At 38.7% G+C, this 13,486-nt stretch overlaps 1 protein-coding gene across 1 annotated transcript; it reads left to right on the forward strand.

The window, feature by feature from the left end:
* The first annotated feature begins 331 nt into the window (after nucleotides 1-331).
* LOC122771532 (WD repeat-containing protein 19-like) lies at nucleotides 332-13,268 on the forward strand. Its single transcript, XM_044029155.1, has 31 exons — nucleotides 332-478; nucleotides 1,038-1,269; nucleotides 1,379-1,459; nucleotides 1,655-1,767; nucleotides 1,867-2,040; nucleotides 2,136-2,376; nucleotides 2,655-2,775; nucleotides 2,868-2,974; nucleotides 3,083-3,199; nucleotides 3,850-4,005; nucleotides 4,542-4,689; nucleotides 5,877-6,084; nucleotides 6,482-6,641; nucleotides 6,776-6,886; nucleotides 6,969-7,078; nucleotides 7,166-7,223; nucleotides 7,395-7,535; nucleotides 8,365-8,447; nucleotides 8,527-8,610; nucleotides 8,694-8,840; nucleotides 9,544-9,668; nucleotides 9,824-9,933; nucleotides 10,578-10,646; nucleotides 10,734-10,811; nucleotides 11,242-11,338; nucleotides 11,475-11,599; nucleotides 12,280-12,361; nucleotides 12,447-12,597; nucleotides 12,734-12,857; nucleotides 12,951-13,027; nucleotides 13,190-13,268. Exons 1-31 carry the CDS (start codon nucleotides 366-368, stop codon nucleotides 13,266-13,268), a joined length of 3,822 nt encoding a protein of 1,273 aa, XP_043885090.1. The 5' UTR covers nucleotides 332-365.
* Nucleotides 13,269-13,486: the final 218 nt, after the last annotated feature.

Genomic DNA, 13,486 nt, shown 5'->3' on the forward strand with positions numbered 1-13,486 from the left:
GTGTTCACAGAATGTTTTCAATCTCTCTGACAAAGCCTGGGCAGGTTCTAGCCTCCTGTGTAAGTGGCAGGACACCATTGGTAATTACATTGCTGTGGCTGGGTGAGTGAACTGTTCATAAAAATGTCCAATTATTTTCCTGTTTCCTTTCACACAAGAAGCTAAAACTTTCATCACATTTTTAACACAGACAGGACAACTCGGTGAAAATATTCAATCGACATGGACTCAAGCGGACTGAACTCAAACTTCCTGGGTAAGTGTGAGAGCATACTATAGTTTTAGCTCTGACTTTTTCACTGTTCAAAAATAGTTGGCAACTTGTTCCTATTCTTTCTCCTTCTTGCCCTAGACACTGTGTGGGTATGGACTGGGATCAGGATGGAGATGTTTTAGCTGTGATAGCTGCGAAATCCAGGTTCATCTACCTTTGGGATGCCAGTGTGAATAGAACGTACCACATAGACAGTGGCATGAGGTATGAAATCATCACAATTCCAAAATAGGGGGACGTTTGCCGCAGGTGTACCTATGGTAATTTGCCATTGGAATAATACACAACTCCTTATATGGACATCCTGGGTGTGTGTTTATAAAGTCACATATTCAGGTTTTCAAAAAAGAATTTGTTTTTTTTTCATCTTGTGTGTTTTTTGAGTCAAAGTTATGATTCACGTTATATCGCACTTTTACTATTGATATAAAGTAGTAATAATTGTGCAGAAGTCACAAAATAAACCGTTTTTCTTTTCCATTTGTTCATAAAAACGAGCCTAGTGAATTTTGAACTGTGACTTATTTCAAAATTTCACAAATTCAATCCAATTTTGAGTAGTTTTTGCTCAAGAAACTTTCTTTTTCATCATTGCCTAGGTTGTGCTGAAAAAAAGGACATACGACACTCTATATTGCACATTCTTATAGCCTCTGTATATACCGTGCGTAACATAGTCATGGAAAAAGCAGCCAAAATGCTCTGTGTCACTATCACATTTGCATACAAGCACATAATAATGAATCGCTGTGTGTTGCAACAGAGATCGAATGTCGTTCATCTTGTGGTCAAAGACCAGCCCGCTGTTGGCAGTTGGAACAGTCAAAGGAAACCTGCTGATCTACAATCAGCAAACTTTGCGCAAGATCTCAGTATTTGGTATACACAGAAAAAAGATCACTTGTGGCTGCTGGAGTCCTCAAAATCTTCTGGCTCTCGGAGGTGATGATAACACACTGAGCATCAGCACTCATGAGGGAGACACAGTCAGGCAGGTAGTGTGCAGGGAACATTGCTATCAGCCTTAACTGTGACACTGACGTTTATACATCAAGTTATTGATGCACAGAAATGAGTGATCTGATTTATGTCTCCTATTGCTAGACAACACTTGGCGGCAGGCCGTCTGAAATTCATTTTTCCCTAATGAAGATGGATGAAATGTCGACGAAAGAAGACACCATTGTAAGTGCTCTGCTATTTTCCAACTGCCTTTCACAAGCCACATCATTCTCATGGGTGTTTTGTACAATATCTTCACGTTCTCCATAAATATTCACCTCTGTACTGTCTTCATAAGGAAAGATAAATGAATTCCACATACTGGCAGATATTTGAGGGGTCTTTGTTTTATCTTTACATCAACTATATCACCCTCAGGTGAGTGTGTCTGTGGACAAGAAGATTTTGATGCTTTTCAGCGTCAATGACCCTGATAACCGAATAGAACTGACCTTCCAGCGTCACTATGGAAACATCGTGTCATATCACTGGTATGCACACGTACACATACCAACAGGCACAGATATTGAATGGTGACAGTGAGATAAATGTATTAAAATGAGTTCTCTTTCCGTCGTTGTCACTTTCAGGTATGGCGATGGATATATTCTCCTTGGATTCTCCCATGGATACTTTGTGGTTATCTCCACTCACATCAACAAGATTGGGGAGGAGCTGTACCAGGCTCGTAACCATAAAAATAGTCTTAACAGTGTGACTATCTCGCCAACGTTAAACAAGGCTGCGTCCTGTGGGGACAACAGGTACACACCGACTTTCAAAAGAGATGAAACAACAAAACTCATAAGCGCTTGTTTATGAGCATGGGAAATTCAAGCCACGTTTTGTCTTGTTACAGCATAAAACTCCACGAGCTGTCTGAGCTCAAAGATATGAGCAACGTTGTTCACTTTGACGAGGAGACAAGTCTGGACCAGCTGAGCTGGACACACGACGGCCAGCTGTTGGCTGTCTCCACACAGAAAGGGACACTTCATGTCTTCCTGACCAAGCTTCCCGTCCTGGTTGACAGCTTTGGTACCCGTGTGGCGTACCTCACCTCTCTGCTGGAGGTCACTGTCTCCAACCAGGTGGAAGGGGTGAGTCCACACACACACACACACACACACACACACGCACAGTAAAGCTCAAAGTAATTCTTGTAGAGAGGAATGAATATGTGTTTATAACGAGGAAAAGTTATCAAGGCCGCACAAGCTGTACCAACAAGTTCACCAACATGCGGAACCTTAGACAGCTGCATCTGTTCAAAATAAGAGTTATTAAAATGGTGAGAATATAGAGTATGAAAGGCAGTTGTGTTTCTCCAATACTTTGATAGAATACAGCATTCTCTCTGATGTCCTGTGTTCTTCAGGAGACTCCTGTGGCCATAGAAGTGGACGTGGAACCCACTTTCATTGCAGTCGGCCCGTATCATGTCGCTGTGGGGATGAACAACAGAGCCTGGTTCTATGCTTTGGTAGATCATGAACCAGGTACGTGTCTTTAAATATTAAGTGTAGTGTTTAATTTGTCATTAAAATATCTGTGCAGAGGTTTCACTGGATGCATTTTGTGTACCGTGCAGGTTTTAACAAGCTAAAGGACTTTGAGTATTTGGGGACAATAGCTCGCATGTGCCTTAACTCGGTCTACGCAGCAGCGCTCTTTGAGGGAAAAGTGCAGCTGCATATGGTGAGACTTTTGGTGTCTGTACATTGCTTTTCTTTTATTTACTTATAAATAAACACTCTGTTATTGTGTAGCATGGGTATAATAATATTAGTCTGTGTGTGTTCTTAGATCGAAGGCAAATGCCAAGAGGAAAAGAATCAGATGAAGTTGTTTCCAGATGATGAGAGAAAAGGTCGGATCCTCTGCCACGCCCTCACTGCTGACTTCCTGTACTACGGCACTGATGTAAGACTCACACACACACACACTCTGCACACACACACATAGTGATGCTGCTCTGCAGACGATGGATGAATAAAAATCTGACTGGACATAAAAATCATATATACCCAGCAAAAAAAAAACTGAGATCTGCTCACCACTAATGTTATGGTCACATTTAGTCACATTTAGTCCCGACTAAGGGTGATCGTTCTTTCACAGCAGTGAAGAGTGTGAAGACTTTTCCTTTTGTTTTATGATCAGCTGCTTTCATATCTGTTTTCAAAAAGCAATTATAGATTAGAAAGCAATTATAGACTCACTTATTTAAACAGACCCAGTGCTTTAATGTCTGTTTTATCTTGTGGGTTGTCTGTTTTTCTGCCTTTTACATTTTATTGAATCAGTTTTTTTATTATTATTTATTGTTTTTCCTTTTTTATTGCTTTGTTTTTAAGTTTTTGCCTATTTTAAATTTGTATTCTTGTGAAGAACTTTGTGATTATATTTCTCTGAAAGGTGTTATAACAATAATAATAATAATAATCATTATTACTAGTCGCTAATCATGTGAATCTCAATTTTCTCTGAAAACACAGTAATCTTTGAAAATTGTGGGTATTAAGTACATTGTCTCTTGCTAATTAATGTTCTTGTTCATTATCCATTATCAGTCAGGTCATGTAGAATGTGTCTTCCTGGAGAATTGGAAGACTGCGAGCAGCTACTGTCACTCTGCGGGTGTGAGGAGCGTTTTCCCTGACTTGAACGGCACATGGCTGGTCTTCACCGACGATCAGAACAGTGGCTTCCTCTTCTCTCCTGTAAATGTAAGTGCAGTGCACATACGATAAGGTTTACTATTCAATGTCACATTAAAAAGCCAGACTTTCCCATCGATAATGAGACAATCAGACTCATAAACAGATGCATGAGCAGAAGAGGATCAAGTATCTCATTTCAGTTTATTCATTCATCGCATTTAATATATCACAAAAAATGACCTGGATTCTGGGTTTCATTCAGTCCATAAGATTCAATAGTTTTTAATTCCTTTAATTCAGAATTCTAATTCTGTTTAATTAGATTCCACCCTATTGGAAGATGCAGATTCTTTTTTCAATGCCAATAAAACTATTAGAGAAATTCATGAAAGAAATACGACTGAACCTTATGATGCTGAATAAGTATTGATGATGTTTCTTACACATTTTTGGAACGTTTCTTTGAAGCACCCACAAAAGGATGTTGACTGAATAAAACAAAACTAAGTAAAGTCATATAAGTGTGCGCTGGTTCTTAAAAAAACTACTAATCCTCTCTTTGTGTTTGTGCGTGTTTGTGTGTGTGTGTCTATTCATTGCAGTCCAAAGATTGGTTCTTTGAGCTGCCCGGCTTCTCTCCCACAGTCACAGGAGTCCTGTGGGACAACTGGCATGGCAACAAAGGAGTGTTTGTCGCTTATGACAATGACAAGGTCTACACCTATGCCCTGCATAAATCCACCATATATGGTAATGAGATTCCACAGCATGACACGCATACACTCTTACTGTACTGCTCTAAAGTTTACCTACTGTGCATCGTGACATATTTACCAGCAAGTACTGGTCTGTCAGAGTATTTCATCTCAAGTTTTGACACGGATGCATGGACTAAGGTTAAGGTGAAAGGTGAAGATCCATCCATCTATATTCTACCGCTTTATCCTCCACAAGAGGGTTCGTGGGGGGCACTGTGGCAATCTCAGCTGACATAGAGCGATAGGCGGGGTATACCCTGGACAGATCTCCAGTCTATCAAGGGACATATATAGAGACAAACAACCATTCACTCTCACTCTCACATCTACATTCAATTTAGAGTGTCCAATTGACCTAATCTCCATATTGCATGTTTTTGGATTGTGGGAAGAAGCCAGAGAACCCGGAGAAAACCCATGCACACACGGGGAGAACACGTGGATAAAGATCCAGTGTGAAAAAATTTACGTAAAAATAATTTTCATTTGGCAGAAATTGAACATAAAATATTATTATTATTATTATTATTATTATTATCATTATCATTATCATTATCATTATCATTATCATTATTATTATTATAATAATGTTTTAAAATTGGCCCACAGTTGACAAACTAAAACCATTTGAGTTCTGAAACTAACAATGCAACTAGAGGTAAAGAGTGGGGTGTGGGATATTCAGATGCTACACAAGTTTACGACTTTTTGTTGTTAAAATGTATTCGTTTTAATTTGTTTTTAGAGCAGGTTTGCTAGTTTTTATCAGTTTTTATTTTTTGTAAATGCTTAGTTTTAGTTTAGTTTTTATTAGTTTGAGTTGATGATAAGTGTCTCAAATACAACCTTTCAAAGTTGCCGGTAGAGAAAAAAATAAAAACACTTAATATTTGTTCGCTGGTTTTAATACGTTTTGTGAACACACAATTCAGATTCAGTTAGTTATCATTATAAACTCTTGTTTTTATTTTTATTTCAGTTAACAAAACTGTTTTTTCAATTTTAGTTTTCTTTATTCCGTAACTATGAAAACCAAATAATGCCAAATAAGAACACCAAAGCAGAAGAAATGTACAACACCATACGTTCTACATGTAACTTAAGAGGCCATGGACATACAGACATATAAACACATGTCAAAGTTCTCAGAGGAACAACTCTTTGACTCTATCTCCTCAGGCCCTCAGGTGGTGTTGGTGGGCAGCACTGCGCTTCTATATTCCCAGAAGCCTTTGCTCTTGCACAACGGTGAACTGACTTGTCAGACAGGAGATGGTAAGACTGGCAAACTGGCTCTGAGCACACACTCTTTTCTGAAGACCGGTACATCAACAGATTTACCCCTGGGGATCAGCACACAGCTGAGCCAGGCTCTCATGCTCAAGAGGTCAGTTCAGTCGATAGTACAGTGTATAGTACTTTCTATTGTATTGTAGTGTAACCTTTGTTTATTTATACTGTAAATATCAAGTCCATACTGTGTATATTCTGAAAACTGTGTATAATGTACACATTCTATTTTAACTCATCTTTTATAGTCTTAGTGTTAATATCTTTATATATTGTACATTTTTTGGTAATGCATGTTTATTATATTATATTATATTATATTATATTATATTATATTATATTATCATATCATATCATATCATATCATATCATATCATGTTATGTTATGTTATGTTGTATTATATTATATTATATTATATTATATTATATTATATTATATTATATTATATTATATTATATTATATTATATTATATATTATATTGTTCTCCTGCAGGTTTCATGAAGCCTGGGACTTGTGTAAATCTGCAGGCAGTGATACAGACTGGGCAGAGTTAGGTAAAGCCTGTCTCATCCATATGGAGGTTGATCTGGCCATCCGGGTCTACTGCATTAGTGGCAACGTGGGTATGGTCCTGTCACTGCAGGGTATCCAGGTACAAAACACACGTTTGTTTTTACAGTATACTGTATGTGACACACTCCTGCCTCTTTTCACTTTGACACAATCATATTCCCCTCTCCTTGTGTCTCTTTGTCTCTTGGTCTTGGTTTTTCTCACTCTGTCCAGGGCACAGAAGAAAGAAATTTACTGGCAGGACATTTGGCCATGTTTCTTTGTGACTACAACCTGGCAGAGACGCTGTATCTGTCCTCAAGCTGCCCAGCTGCTGCCCTGGAGGTGTGTTTGACATCTTCTAGTTTTGATTGTGCCTGATCTGTTACCTCCTGTAACTTAATTGGTGAAATACATCCTTCCTTAGATGAGGAGAGACCTGTTGCACTGGGACAATGCTCTCATGTTAGCAGAGAGGCTAGCAGAAGACCAGATTCCTTTTATATCCAAAGAATATGCTATCCACTTGGACTTTATGTAAGTGTATGTATGTGCATATCGAATACCATTCAGCATATTTGATCAATTTGCCCTGTATCACATTCTATTTTTCTCTCTTTGTAGTGGAGACTACGTGAACGCATTGACACACTATGAAAAAGGCATAACCCACAATAATACTGTAAGTGCCATATCGTGCAATGTGCAGCGGTAAGACAAGAAATGCTCTTGAATAGGAAACATAACCACTGATGATATAGCTCTTCATTTTAGAATAGAATCGAATACTTGAAGGTTCCCTCCCTCTATTGAACTCACCTTCAACCATCTTTCTCTCACGCTGTAGTTCCAGGAGCATGACAAGGTGTGTCAAGCAGGTGTAGCCAGGATGTCCATTAGGATGGGCGACATCAGGAGAGGAGTTGCACAGGTTATTCAACACCCAAGCAGAATCCTCAAGAAGGAATGTGGAGCCATACTGGAGAACATGAAGGTAGAGAGACTGACCCTAGATTACAGTGATCAGATGTGTTAATGTGAGAGTTTTCAAGTGTCTGAGGAGCATCTGACAAGGTGTTTGATTTTCTTTTATGTATGCATGTCTTGTTTTGGTTCATTTTCTAGTACAATATTTAGCATTATTTCTCATGGTATACTACAACTGCAGTATATACTTGTTTAAAATAGGAAAGTAGTAATATAACCTATCCAATCCTGTCCAATCCAATTTATAAAGCACATTTAAAAAACAACAACAGTTGACCAAAGTGCTGTACAGTAGAATTTAAAATAAAAAAATAAATAAATGAACAGATGTAAAAACGAATCAATAAAAACATAAGGGACACAACATCTTACACAGAAAATGCAGAACAACAGACTCACACTGTTTCGAATGCCAAGGAGAACAGGTGAGTCTTTAAAAGAGATTTCAAATTTGACAGTAAAGGGGCTTCCGTTCTCAGGACGTAGGTACAGAAGTGTGAAATTTTGAACCTCTAGACTCAAGAACTCCTTCTTTCCCTCTTCTAAACAGCTGATAGGAGTTATAATAATGGACATGTATCACCTACGTCATGACCCGTACTACAGTTTTGCACATTAAATTTCTTTTGCACATCTACTTTAGATTGCAGGGTTAGGGTTAGGGTCTGTTTATTTTTTACTTTTAACTCGGCCTTTGTATGGACAACAAAGAAAGAATTTCATTGCAAGGAGAAATGTTTTTTCTTATTGTACATATGACAATAAACTCTTTTAATCTCGAACCGTGAATCTCTTTCTTCACAAATTTTTCTGTTCCCTTCTTTAAATTCTTGCAGCAATTTTCTGAAGCTGCTCAACTCTATGAGAAAGGACAGTATTACGATGAGGCTGCTTCTGCCTACATTTGTTGCAAGAACTGGTGAGGCAAACATAAGCACAAGTTACTTTCTTTCTTATTGTATTCTTTCCATTTATTTTAAATGTTATTACATCATCAGGGCAAAGTTAGGAGAGCTGCTCCCACATGTTTCCTCTCCAAAAATCCACCTGCAGTATGCCAAGGCCAAAGAGGCAGATGGCAAGTAAGTGTTTACCCTGAAATGTCTCACCAGTGAAGACCATAAAATCAATGAATGCAAAGCTGATTTAATGTATATATATGCAGGTATAAGAATGCAGCTCAGGCCTATGAGAGTGCGAAAGACTGGAACAACATGATCCGAGTGCTGCTGGATCACCTGAACAACCCAGAAGAGGCTGTTCGCGTTGTCAGGGAGACGCAGAGCATCGACGGAGCAAAAATGGTTGCCAGGTAGTCTTTGTAGATGTTTTATGTAAGAATGCCTGCATACCTAATTAAATTTCTGATAAATATTCTGAAATAATGTTTCATTTTATTTCATTTCAATTAATCATACTTAATAATATGTAAACCATCCTTTTATTGCTCTTCCCTCTGGCTTATTTTTTGTACATTATAGACTCTTGACCGTATAATGTACAATGATAACAATTCATGTATCGCTTTTCAAGCATCAGTACAAACAGCTTTTCAGAATGAAAAAAATGAATAGAGAATAAAATCCCACAAATTAAGAAAATGAGAAAACATCAAGCTGCAGTGAGCCCTGACGTGTATAGATATAATAAGTCAATGTCAAGAAATAAGCAACCACATCAAAATAATATGCAGTATAGAAGATAAAAAAAAAAAACTTTATTATTGAAATTAAAGTTAAAAATATGTCAGACGTTTTACATTTAAATTAAGTATGAAGAGGTCAGTGGTAGTAAAATGAGTGCACTAGCTGTAAAATTACAATAAAACACAATAAAAAATCCAATAAAACGATGTGGTAATAGTAGCATTAAGTGTAAATAGCATTAAATCGTAAGTACAATAGAATCAACATTCACAGGACCCAAATATATGCAGATAACAGTAATGTCAGTCACAGATCCTCACATTAGAGAAGCGGCAACAAGTGAGTTTTTGTAATTATGTCGTGTCTCAGGTTCTTCCTGCGGTTGAACGACTTTGCCGCAGCCATCAGCTTCCTGGTTCTGTCTCAGTGCAAAGATGAAGCTTTTGATGTGGCACAGCAGCACGGACAGGTGGAGGTCTACGCAGACATCATCGGTCAGTCTGTGTGGGAACATTTATGTGTGTGTGTGTGTTTCTGGCATATTTTCCAGCTGCATGTACTCGTCATCTAATTTTTCTGTCAGTGTAATTCCAGATAAATTGTCTTTAAGGTGAATATTAATGCATTACTGCCTGTGTGTGTTCATCAGGCTCTGAGGCAACACAGGAAGATTATCAGAGCATTGCTGTCTACTTTGAGGGAGAGAAGAAACACCTGCAGGCCGGCAAGTTCTTCCAGAAGTGTGGGCAGTACAGCAGGGTAACGGCTCCAAATCTTTTATCATTTATACCAGAATGGTCAGCTGTCATATTAATGACGTACTAGTGAGGTCAAGGAGGAGAGCTACAGAGCTAATCTAGTCAACAAGTGAGTGAGTGAGTGAGTGAGTGACAGACACAGCGTTTTTAATGTAACCTTTATGTACAGTTAGTCTCATTGAGATACAAGGTCTCATTGTCAAGAGAGAGAACTGTTTCTATTTTATTTTTAATTTAATAACAAACAATAATTAGTTACGGACAGAGCGCCAAGTGGAGAAGAGGAACTGAGTCAAGTTTCCAGAGATTTTTCAAGTGCCCTTAAAGATCGTTGGAATCAAACTGGACAACTTCATGTCCTGTTGTAAAGTGTTCCAGGTTAAAGGCCTAGGAGAGCAGGCTGTGACTGCACTGTCTATACTAGATTAAGGAAACATGTTGAAGTGAAATACGACAACAATGGTAGAGCCAGATTTTCACGTATTGCCCATGACTGTAGATTCCCTTGTGATGTTTCATACATTAGGTAGTTGGACATTTCCTGGGAAAGAAATTCCAAAACACAATGCAGTGGGCTTGCTTTATTATCGGTTTTCACAACTCATGCAGTGAGTTGTGAGTTTCCTGACTTTCTGTTTTCCTCAGGCCCTGAAACATTTCCTCAAGTGTCCAAACACTGAAGACGACCTGGCAGTGGAGATGGCTATTGAGATGGTGAGAGCTGAGGACATGGTATTTGTATTCATATTCAGCATACAGTTGTTCATGTATTTGTATTTCATGTGTTTGTGAATACTTCAGGTGGGTCAGGCCAAAGACGGCTCTTTGACCAATCAGCTGACAGATTACCTGATAGGGGAGAGTGACGGTATGCCCAAGGTAAGAGACGTGAAGGAGTACAAGTGAGAGATAAATAAATCCAACATTACGGGCTCTGCCTTTAAACACAACCATTTACTCTGTTGACTGTGTTAACTATACTGTGCTGTGTTTACACTTACAGTACAGCACACCTAATACAGTTACCTGTTTAACAAAATGATCACCATATTGTTAATGTGCTGTAATATTTGTGTGCACCAATCATGATGCAGCCATTAAGTGGAGACTTTTGTTAAACTTTCCCCCAAACATTTTAGACTCTAAATTGTTTAATTTGTCATGACTTTTCACTGATGTGGGGGAAAAAACTTTTTCTCACATTTCTCATGCAGTTAGTCAGTTATAGAGGAAAAGGTAAACTCTAAAGATCTGAACATGTTGGTCAATATTAAACCACTTTGTCATTTCATGTATTTAATCTTCACAGGACGCCAAATACTTGTTCCGTCTCTATATGGCGCTGCAGCAGTACAGGGAGGCATCTCAAACCGCCATCATCATCGCCACAGAAGAGCGGTGTGCAGGTACAAACATATTTGCACAAACGATAACCAAGAAACTGTGCAACAGCTGTGCAACAAAATAACAATACAACAGTACAACTATAATCATGCTTTTCTGGCTCCAGCTGCATTTTTAATTTGAATGTCATTCCTACAGGAAACTACCGTTACGCCCATGATTTGCTGCTGAGCACGTACAGGGAGCTGCAGGCCCAGAAGATAAATATCCCTGCTGAAATGGCCACCGATCTTATGATCCTCCACTCCTACCTGTTGGGGAAGGTCAGAGCAGTTGAGCTCAATCACACACCTGTGACGTGTTAGGTCACTGTGTGAGAGTCATTTGTCATGAAAAGGTCAAAATGAATAGAATCACGTTTGCTGATTACTGACATGAAGCAATTACTCAGCACTGCTGCTGGGCACTTTGGGCTCACACACACCGGTAAAGTGCCAAGACAAAAACTTTACATCACTGCCCTGATGTAGATACAGAACTGTTAGATATAACAGAGCATGGTTTAAAAAACAGCCAATCAGAAGGGAATCCAGCATTATGTGAATGACAACCTGACTTTCTTTGTCATGAGATATCATTGCATGTTGCACCGTAGGTCTATTGCCATGTAATATCCACAAACAAAACTGCCATGATCTGCTTATTTGTCATGTGAATGCTATGTGTTTTGTGAATGCTGTTGCTAGCTCAAATTATGTACAATATATCTAAAAAATAATTGTAAATTCCAGTTACAAATGTGTGAATTCAGCGATGGTTAAAGCTTTAATGGTCTGTATTTATATCGCACTCTTTCATATCCAGTCATACGCTGCCAGCACAGAGGTTGCTTTTCTGTAGAAATTTTCTTCAGCTAGAGAAGCACATTAGAGTAAATGTTAAATGTTAAGCTTCCCTATCTTAACCTGAGCTAATGTTCTTGTAAATGTGTGTATTTGTGTAGATCTACGTAAAGAGGGGAGATCACCTAAAAGGGGCGCGCATGCTTGTGCGTGTCAGCAACAATATCAGCAAATTTCCAGCGCGTAAGTCATTTATTTTGACATTCACAAGAAAATGCATTTGAATGTCACACTTCTGACTCACTGGTGTTTGTGCGTTTGTATGTAGATGTTGTTCCCATTCTGACATCAACAGTCATTGAATGTCACCGTGCCGGATTGAAGAACTCAGCCTTTAACTTTGGTGTTATGCTGATGAGACCAGAATATCGAAATGAGATCGACACAAAATGCAGGAAGAAGATTGAGGCTATGGTTCGGTGAGTGACCAGTGCCACTTTTGTGTTTCGTCTCCTGCTTTTTCAAAATGTCCTCCTCCTCCTGTGCCTCAAAGCTGTACTTTTGACTCCTTCATCCTCTATGTTAACTAACACTGCCTCTAAATACTTCCCACAGACATCCAGATACATCAGAGCTGGAGGAGGAAACAGCTCCTTGTCCCCTCTGTGGCTTCCAGCTCCCAGAGAATGAACTGATGTGTAGTTCCTGCAAGAATAAGCTGCCCTACTGTGTTGCCACGGTAGAAAACCTCAAATGCACTTTATTTATCACCTGAATGTGGTTATGAAAATAACAATGGTGATTTGATTTTGTGCCCTTTTCCTTTTGTCAGGGTCGTCACATGGTGAAAGAAGACTGGTCTGTGTGTCCTCACTGTGAATTTCCTGCTCTTCACTCACAATTCATTCTGTGAGTAACACACATTGATTTGAAAATTGGAATTGTCAATCTGATTTCTGTTTCCACAGAGCCATGAAAAAGTGCCAGAAAGTGTTTCCCAAAGTATTACATGATTTGAGTCTTTTTACTTGTTGTCACATTCATACCGAACAGTTTTTTGTTTTATTGCAGTTTGTTAGAGACAGAGACGGTGTGTCCCATGTGCTCTAAGAGACTGAGTGTCAAACAGATAAAGAAGATCTCAGACTGACCAATCAACAAGATTAACGAAGAATAAAAGTGTCTCAGTCAAAGGTGACCGAGCAAGTCATTGCCATAAAAGACACTTTATTAGGTACATACTATCGTGTCCGGTCCAAAGGCGAATATTCACCATTCATTCAAATGCATAATTTCTAGTCACATAACTTGCATGACTTTGAAGAAAGAGAGGAAGTAATAATGGAGGAATAAATCAAGAAGCTGGCC

Source organism: Solea senegalensis, linkage group LG6 (genome assembly GCF_019176455.1).
Source record: "Solea senegalensis isolate Sse05_10M linkage group LG6, IFAPA_SoseM_1, whole genome shotgun sequence".
NCBI lineage: Eukaryota > Metazoa > Chordata > Actinopteri > Pleuronectiformes > Soleidae > Solea > Solea senegalensis.

Coding starts and splice junctions, on each gene's coding strand:
- LOC122771532 (XM_044029155.1), top strand. CDS start 366: ATGGACTGGGATCAGGATGGAGATGTTTTAGCTGTGATAGCTGCGAAA. Junction 2,776..2,867: donor TTTGGTAGATCATGAACCAG/GTACGTGTCTTT, acceptor TGTACCGTGCAG/GTTTTAACAAGCTAAAGGAC. Junction 7,224..7,394: donor GCATAACCCACAATAATACT/GTAAGTGCCATA, acceptor CTGTAGTTCCAG/GAGCATGACAAGGTGTGTCA.